This window comes from Nesoenas mayeri, assembly GCF_963082525.1.
Source record: "Nesoenas mayeri genome assembly, chromosome: 3".
Lineage (NCBI taxonomy): Eukaryota > Metazoa > Chordata > Aves > Columbiformes > Columbidae > Nesoenas > Nesoenas mayeri.
Genome location: NC_137544.1, coordinates 4089806 through 4099296, shown reverse-complemented (window position 1 = coordinate 4099296; position 9491 = coordinate 4089806). Strand labels below are relative to the sequence as shown.

At 43.1% G+C, this 9491-nt stretch overlaps 1 protein-coding gene across 1 annotated transcript; it reads right to left on the bottom strand.

Moving 5' to 3' along the window:
• Positions 1–7202: 7202 nt before the first annotated feature.
• On the bottom strand, positions 7203–8211 carry LOC308038439 (antimicrobial peptide THP2; the record flags this gene model as incomplete). The annotated part of the gene is made up of 2 exons (XM_080340965.1): positions 7203–7327; positions 8154–8211. 2 exons carry the CDS (start codon positions 8209–8211, stop codon positions 7203–7205), a joined length of 183 nt encoding a protein of 60 aa, XP_080197091.1.
• Between the last annotated feature and the right edge of the window lie 1280 nt (positions 8212–9491).

The window sequence follows — 9491 nt, the reverse complement described above, 5'->3', positions numbered from 1 at the left end:
TCACAGTCTCTGAAGTCTCAGCCTATGGACCCTACCCTGCTCACCCCCAAAATGGACGGAGAAGTCTGTTGTCTAATCACAGATACTTGACACTTTTTGAGGACTCCTAGATATATGTGATTCTGAGATATCAAAGCCCTTTACCCCATCAAGTGGGATGACAGATAATATTCCTTTGTACCATGAACAGCCAGGGATATCAGTGCCTTAGGGCTTTGTCTGTATGGTCCTTCTAGGTAGTTAACTTGCTATTGAAGGTGCATTTATGGTGATCTTAATACTCGTCCCACAAAGTTGGTTGAAATCTTAATGGAGTGCCAGCCCTTCTGGAAGTACAGACTATTCTCCCAAATTATCTTTTCCTTTCAATTGTTTCTCTCTACAGGTGAATCTCTGGCTCCAGGAAATGAAGGCCAATGTAAGCAAGAAGGGGGATTCTGTAGTTTTTTGACATGCTACCACCCTCATCACATCTTTGGAAGATGTTCAGCATTTATGGTTTGCTGCAAAAGGTAAGATTTGAAGTGAAACATCCAGGAATTTGCCCTCTACTTTCTTAGCTAAGATAGATCTGCTGTTCTCTTTGCATTCACACTGCTGGGACAAGACCCTCTTGCATTCATGTTGAGAGGCAGAGGTCAGGGAAGGACAGTTAAAGTCCATTAGTAAAGCTGATTAAACTTGCCATGTGTGGGGCTGAATAAACCCAAATTCAGCCGACATCTTCCCAGTCTCTCTCAGCCCCGTGAGAGCAGACTGCAGTCTTTCATGAAGACTTTCCCATGCTGTTGGAAACTGGAGTTTAATCATTGTGTAGTGTGGGGGACAGAACCATCTCCTTGAGGTTTCTGAAGAGCCTTGGGTTCAAGGCTACAACCACTAAGGAAAGAACAGGTCCAAGTCATCTGCAGTAAGGACCGGAGTTTTTCTGAGGAGGGGTTTTTCAGTAATTCCCTACAGGTCCTTATAAGAAGAGAAGTGGCAGAGCGACTGGAGGAAGACAAAAGAGGAATATAAGAACTAAATAACTGTGACCACATATTGTGCTTTATTTATGCAGTAAATGGCGATGAATCCCGGGAGTTTCTGAGGAGGACATCCCTCTCACTTCTGGCTCCTGGAACCACCTCCTGAAGTGTTCTCCCTTCCCTGCCTTTGTTGTCCCCAGGTGTCGTGGCAGTGGGAGTGGCAGTGCTGCTCCTCCTGGGTGCTTATGGGCTGGACACCTCTTGTCATGGATCTGGTGTTGTTTGGGCAGATGCTGCTTTTATCAGCTTCAATAAAGACGTACAGTTTCACAGAATCACAGAATGGTAGATTGGTTGATCCTGGAAGGCACTTCCGAAGGTCATCTGGTCTGAATCCCCTGCTCAAGTTGGCCACCCAGAGCTGTTTGCTGAAGGCTGTCCAGATGGCTTTTGTGTATCTCCAAGGGTGGAGACTCCACAATTTATATGGGCAATCTATGCCAGTGCTCAGTCATCCTCACAGTAAAAAACTGTTTCCTGATGTTCAGAGGAACCTCCCATGTTTCAGTTTGTGTCCATGGCCTGTGGTCCTGGGCATCACTGAGAAGAACCGGGCTCTGTCCTCTTTGCACCTCCCCTACATTGATAAAATCCCTCTCGAGCTTCTGTTCTCCAGGCTGAACAGTCCCAGCTCCCTCAGCCTGCACTCATGGGAGAGATGCTCTTGTCCCTTCATCACCTGGGGGTCCCTTTGTTGGACTCTGGTGTGTCCATGTTTCCCTTGGGCTGAGGAGCCCAAAAGTGGACACAGGACCCTTGTTGTGGCTTCACCAGTGCTGCGCAGAGGCGAAGAATCACCTCCCTTGACCTGCTGGCAACACTTGGTCTAATGCAGCCCTTCAGAATATAGTTTATTTATATATACATGTATATATAAAATATATCTTCAGAATACCTTTCTTAGCCACAAGAGCATGTTGCTGGCTTACATTCAACCTGGTGTCCACCAAGACCCCCAGGTCCTTTCCTGCAAAGCTATTTTTTAACTGGTTGGCCCCCAGCATGTGTTGGTGCATGGGGTTGTTCCTCCCCAGTTGTAGTACATTGCACTTCTCTACGTTGAACATCATGAGGTTCCTGTCAGCCCATTTCATCAGCTTGTTGAGGTCCCTCTGGTTGGCAACACAACTCCTTGGTGTATCAGACACTCCTCCTAGTTTGGTGTCATCTTCAAGCTTGCTGAGGGTAACCTATAGTCTAGTTTACTGATTTCCAGGGAAGAAACAGGATGTCTCCTATTTTTTTCCCATTTGGAGATCAGACGAATAATAGAATCACAGAATCATAGAATAGTTTGGGTTGGAAGGGATCATTAAAGCTCATTTAGTCCAACCTCCTTGCAAGGACATCTTCACCCAGATCATGTTGCTCAGAGCCCTGTCCAGCCTGGCCTTTAATGTGTCCGGGATTGGGGCATCCACCACCTGTGGTAGATATGAAACCAGCCCTGCTGCTCTCTGTTTTCAAGCACTAACCTCAGCCCTCCCACGAATCAACATGCAAAGCTCTGCTGCAGGTGAATATGTATGTTTGTCTGTGCACAGGTCTGTGTGTGACCAGAATACTTGACAGCGAGCAGCAAGGCCAGGCTGTTCCACCACAGAAGTTCTGACTTCACAGCAATCAGGCAGCTTCAGGTTTAAACCAGGATGGCAGGTCAGCAAGGTGCAAAGCCAGGATCAAAGGTGGCAAATAGCTCAGGCAAGGGCCAGGGAAAAGAAATGGAGCTTAAAAGCATCTCTCAAGTGATGTTTGAGAGAGTTAGAATCCTAGAATTATTTGATCGGAAAAGACCTTCAAGATCATTGAGTCCAACTGTTAACCTCACACTGGCACTGACTCATGTCCCTAAGAACCTCATCTACACATCTGTTCAACCCTCCAGGGATGGTGACTCCACCACTGCCCTGGGCAGCCTGTTCCAATGCCTGACAGCCCTTTCTGGGAAACGTTCTGCTTATCACAGCTCTTCCTCATGCACCACTGTGACTCAAGTCCACCTAGCAACTCCATGTGAATCCTGGCTTTGAAAACAGAGACCTAAACCTCTGGAAGGGTAGGATGAGCACAGGACATTCCTATATGTCATCAGAGAGGTGACCCCTGGACTTGGGAGTTCCATGGTTGGGGGCTTTCCCTAGAAGGGAAAGGAGCTTTGTCAAGATGGGAAGTAACTGTATCTGTGCTCTACTTCTTGATGATATGTATGAGTCTACTTTTTGAGTAAGGCAGAAAATGAAATCTTCTTCTGTGCCTTCTGCTTTGTAACTCCACTACTGGGTAGACTTTTGCTGCCAAGTGATCTCCCTGAAGGCAAACTTGCAAACACCATGTTAATGTGGAGCGCTTTTGAAAAACAAAGTGAGCATAGAGTCTTCTTCATAGCGAGCGAGGACTGGATTCAGTGAAACGTGGTGGAAGCAATGCCAACAAACAGGAGCCTGGAATCTCTGCCAAGTGCTGCTGGAAAGCTGGCGATGGACAAGGGTGGCCTCCTCTTAAGGTGGAGTCTTCACCAGAACAACCAGAAACATTTATTATGAACACACATGTTCCTGGATCACAATCATGGAGGCATTTTGTAGGAAGGGTGAGGTCAGCCCATGGGCAGAGAGCAGTCAGTCTAGCTTCAGGTTGGCCCCAGATGGGTGGAGGGGAGAAAACACCCTACTCGCTCCCTGCAGGACTACCCATCTGATCCATGGGACCCCCTTGAGATGCCACCTTGAGGGGGAGCTGGACAGCCACCCTGGGAGATCTATTTCCCACTAAGTTCTACAAAGGTCTACAAAGGTTGCCCATGGGATGAACCCAAGTGTTGATGACAGCAAGGGAGGTCCCTCCTGACTGTGTGGTGGGATGTGTCATGGAGCAGCACAGCCCTCAGCAGGGTCTTTGACAAGGAGAGCAGCAGTATGCTGGAGCAAGATGAGGAGGAGCCTGGGGCCTCCAGGATGGGTAGTGCCCACCCAAGGGACACACTGCCCAGCACACACCTCCATAAGCATCTGCTGCTGCTGGTGCCTGTGGTTGACAAGGACAAGGACCAGGACAGGGGTGACATTTGGCTCTTCATAAAGAACAACGTCCTCTATACTGAGGCCAGAATTTTTGTCGAGGTCAAGTCTTGAACAACAGGAAATTTCAGCTTTTGAATTTTAGAGAAACTTCAACGGTTGGTGGCCACCTACCCACCAACTCCTGCTGTGTTGAGAAATAACGATGTTTCCTATCCTTCACTTCCATGGTGTGCACTTCATTCCCAGACATAATCGTAAAAGGTTATATTGCTAAGCGGTGTCATTCGAGGCAGTATTAAGTATTTAAACAAGTTTAGGTAGAATTGCAGGAGGTAAAAGAGGGGCTGAGGCAAGAAGAAATATTTCAATACAAAATATTTTGGGACCTGTGAAGTACATATGTCATATCTTCCACAATATATACCATATGCCAGACATTTTTTGGGGGATTCAACTCCTCTGACTTAATTTAGGTGGCTGCAGAGACAGTGGTGATTGGAGCCCAGTCCCAGTCAATAGAGTCAGGAGAACCAACAGACTGGTGGGGATGGCTTCAGTTGTTTGAATGTTGGCAGTAGTGACATTTCTAGTTCTGTGTGATATTCTGCCTGGTCTCCATGTGCTGTTGTGGAAGAGTCAGGACCTCTTGCAAGTTCTGTCTGTTACAGGACTGTAAAAATCAAAATTTGTAATTTTAAATGTTGTAAAGCAGACCATCTGTGGACCTTTTCTGTAGAGTTAATTAACACCATTGAATATTGTGTAGTGTAGAAAATCCTACAAGGAACAGCAGGGTAGATGTTATATTTTCATAATGTGTTTGGGCTAAAAGTGAATAGAATAGAGTAGAATAGAATAGAATAGAATAGAATAGAATAGAATAGAATAGAATAGAATAATCCTGCTAATCTGCTGGTTAAGGAATAATGAACTATGTTCTCTGTCAGCAAACTCCTTTGTACACTTGCATTTCTCAGCAAAATTTACAGCTTCGGTCATGATAACAACTAAAAGCACCACGATGTTTTCTAGGCACAGATCTTCATTGCTTTGTCTCTCTTCTGGTGTAATTTTTCCCTTCTTAATATGGAAAGCTGGACTTGCTTTCAACCGTAAGTCTCCTATACATTCTCTTTGCTTTTCTCTTAGCAGTGCCAAATAGAGAGCAAGTCTGCAGCCTACATGAAAGAGAAGAAAAAGTGAAATAAAGACTCAGAGATATTTTAAAAAAATCTGCCCAATCAGCTTTGAACTGCTTTTTAGGGGTGGATGGAATCTAATCTAGCTGCTGTAAATACACTGAGAAGAGGGGTGAAGCATGAGATTTTGCCTGAATGCATGGCTATATTGCATGTTGGATGTCTCCTCTAGATACCTGAGGAAGATACTTCTTGGATTCTTGAGGAATAATATTTTGACACTGAGGGTGGTGATAGCCTGTCCCAGGTTGCCCAGAGAGGTGGTGGATGAACCATCCCTGGAGACATCCCAGGCCAGGCTGGACAGGGCTCTGAGCAACCTGAGCTGGTGAAGATGTCCCTGCTCATGGCAGGGGGGGCACTGGGGGAGCTTTGTAGGTCCTTTCCAACCCACAGTATTCTATGATTCTATAAGTCGGAGGCGACACCTGAGGATAAATCTGTTCCCTGATAAGAAGTGTGAAGAAACAACTACAGGACATGTAAGAGCTGCAATTTTGGGTGGGCAAACAAAATCTCCTCCTGAGTAACATTTCAGAAATGTGTGTATCCCAAAGGAGAACTGAAGGGAGTGGTGGAGGGAGTGGGAGAGGAGCTAATGAGGAGAGATCAGCAGAAGCTGTTCTCCACCTATTATCTTTCATGCATCCTCTTACAGGCGGGAAAAAAGCAAAACTCACATCCCCTGCTGTGAAATTAGAGGATAAATAACTTCTGGAGGGAAAAGAACTGGCATAAATTGTTGCACTATTAAAAAAAGAGGAAGAAAATAGGCCTACATCTTTCCCAGGATGCTCATGGGCATCTTCCAGAAGCCAGAACATTGCTGACATTTTAATAGGTGGTGAGGTGTCTGGGTTTTTAGCTATTCCTATTTCTCTTTTCCCAATAAATGTTTTCTGCATAGTAAGGAAAAAATAAAGGATTTTGTCATCTCAACACATTCCCACAAAAGGAAACAAAACACGCAATAAAATGTTGTCCTCCAGGGTTTGTTTGTCAAAACCCAGGTAGGATTATCACCCTCATCCCATGCAACAAACACCCATGTTTCAGTGATGTGAATGCTAAGCAACAACAATTTATTCAAGAGGAGCAAAGGCAATGCAGAATATATTCAGATTTACTCTACATCATAAAGCTTTTTGCATTAAAAATGAAAGGTGCATGAAGCTTTGCAGGAGGATCCGGTTGTTTTAGCAGGAAGGGTATTCAAAGGAAATTCATAGGTTTAAAAGAAATTTTCATCACTCTTCAATGGAAGGTTCATGAATTTTCTGTAAATCCCATGGCCTGTAGAAAGAAAAAAAGAAAGAATTCAGATTATTTTTCTGCTTGTATTCCCTCCCTTCTCACTCTCAGCCCAAGCATATTTTCCTCTTGGATATAAATACTTTCCAAATGTGTCACATGTAGCCATTCTGGGACATCCCTGTGCTCTCATACATGTAAGAAGAATTCCTATCGCTTCAGGAAAAGCAGGGAATTAAATTGATATGCCTTGGTATTGGGGTGAATGAATTAATTCCTGAGTGAAATAGAAGGGTAACTTTCAAATTATAATTTCTTTTTACAACACTTGTTGCACATTTTGAAGATCTGTGTTCATCCTGCAGTGTTCCCCTCTGTTCCCCATACAGCCTAATCCCGCAGAAATCAAACTGCAATATTTTGCTGTGGAATGGGATCTGTAAAGGGATCAAAGAGAGGTGGGACAGCACAAGGGTGACATCCCCAACTGTAAATTATCTTTCTTGATGGTTGATCATGGTACACATCTCAGGAGAAAGAACACTGTGGAGCTTGACCTACTTCAATGCTTGACTGTCCTTGTGGCATAATAGTTTTTTTTCCTGATATCCAATCTGAACATTCAGTAGCATCTTGGGGTTAAGGACACAGGCAAAATAGATCTTTCTTCTCATACTGCAGATAAGCCTTGGTGAATATCAAACTCACGATTTGCAGCAGGAGCGGAACCCAAAACAACTTCCAACTCTGATCAGATGGATGGGACATCTTCCAAAGTGACAGGTCCCTTTTCTGCAGAGAAACATCTCCCGCTGAGGTGAAGACAAACCTGTAAAAAGAACAAAAAATTCCCTTCATTCTCATTCTGCAAGGCAGGACAATGAAGTTGTAGTGCCAGGAGGGTCTCCCATGCATTGACCTGCCTTGAGTACCAACTTGCCTTAAGGACTCTTGCCCAGATTTGGCCATGTTGAAAGGCCATGTAAGAGGTGAGGATACAATGCAAGTCTACATCTTGGAACAGTGGGATCCTTAGCTCACAATGCATCTAAATGAGTGGCCCAAAAGTCCAGGTGGAGAATGATACCCACCTCCTGACTCCTTGTCCTTCACCTTATGGAAAAGGCTCAAGGTCCATAGGCTTTAATATTGTTTCTTATCCAAAAATGTTTGGCCAGGCTTCATTTTCATCTGCATATGCACTGCTGAGTGTGCTGTTATCCAAAGATCATGGCCACCACAGACCACATCTCAGGTGTCTAACACCAGAGAGTTTATCACAATCTTTTTAGGAAGACACCAGAAGTGAAAAAAACCCCACTTTTTTTATAAGCAGTCAGAATTTCATAGAATCATAGAATACCCTGAGTTGGAAGAGACCCACAAGTATCATTGAGCCCAACTGTTGTCCCTGCATAGGACAACCCCAAAATTCACACCACGTGTCTGAGGGTGTTGTCCAAATACTTCTTGAATATTGTCAGGCTTAAATTCCTCCACCTTTGAAAGAGTTTCCATAGGGGACCACAGGCACTGAGCTATTTGACTAACACCTGCTCTGTTTCTGGCAATTTTAACCAGTAGTGGTTAAAATGTGCTGGGAAATTTACTTCAGGTGTGTAAAATCCCCTTCTAGCATCTCTTTTCCATCTTACCTGGAGAAACCTGGAGGGCCAAGAAGAGGAGAGAAAAGAGCAGGTAAAGGATCTTCATGGCTTTGGATTTACTGTGTCACTGTAGGAAAAAGGACCAAGAAAGATCTATGAGAGACAGTCCCTGGGATCTACAGTCTTCTGAACTGTACAAATACTCTGTTAATCAAAATCTCATTTATATTGCCTTTTTCTTCAAAAATAACCAGTCAGACCCATATGACATCATGACCACTGTGTGAGCATTTCTGGGAAAAGCAAATATACATAGTGCAACATGCTTTGAGCATATGTGATCATTAAGTTATTTTAATGGTTTGATTGGATATATTTCTTTCACATTTCTCAAACAGTTCTTAGCCAAAATGCAATCATGACTTTATTTTTAGTTAAATATTTCATCTAATAATTTAACAATGCTAAGCAAAATGAGGTCACTGTACAGTCAAAGTTACAAACTTCAGAAAGAAAAAGTTCATTTTGCAATGGTAAAATTTATCAAGAAATAACAGCTAAAATCAACTGGCTCAAAATCTTCAATCTTAGTCTACAGGCAGCAGTTCTAGAATTGAAATGTACAACCAAATCGGCTCCCATTTGATTAATTAAATTTGAAAAGCGAGCATGCAATGTCTTCATTGAAAGAGTTAATAATTGAACTAATATCCCCAAAATGGGATAAGACAGCCTAGAAAAAGGCTTGTGGTTAAAAAAGAGGTAGTTAATGTCGTATATTGTGGCATTAGAGAATCTTCTGATCTGTCACAAATTCTATTCTCTTAAGCAAATAAAGGAAATAATGTTGTGCTAAAATGTATTTCTGCAAATGGAATGGTAGAGAACAGCTCAAAACAGCTTTGAAATTACCATTATTAGTTTAGACTAATTTCTGTATATTTGAAAACATCAGGAGAAACAAGTAGGCAAAGTTAACAACTCTGAAAGTGAAACCAAGTTCTTAACATAGTGACATAGATAAATAATATATATTGTTTTTCATCAAAAAGACCACCAGTTTCTCTGAACACAAACTTCTCTAAAGTAGCCTGACCCAGCCAGATTCTAGGAGTTAGCAAGTAAAGTATTTTTATCAAAGTATCCTAGGTATTAGCACATATTGAACTACTTATTCAAACCGTGCACAATTTTTTAAATTAACAATTAACCTTTTTTAGTAACCTAGAAGTTTAGGTTAATAATGCAAAAAACAGAGAAGTTACCAGGTACCAGGTGAGTCCAGAAGCCACACAAGACCTGTGCTTGGTCCCTTCTTTCCAGAGGGCTTTGGCTGTGGGGCTGAGTGTCTCTTTTATAATGTGACAACTTCTTTCTTTTCTCAGC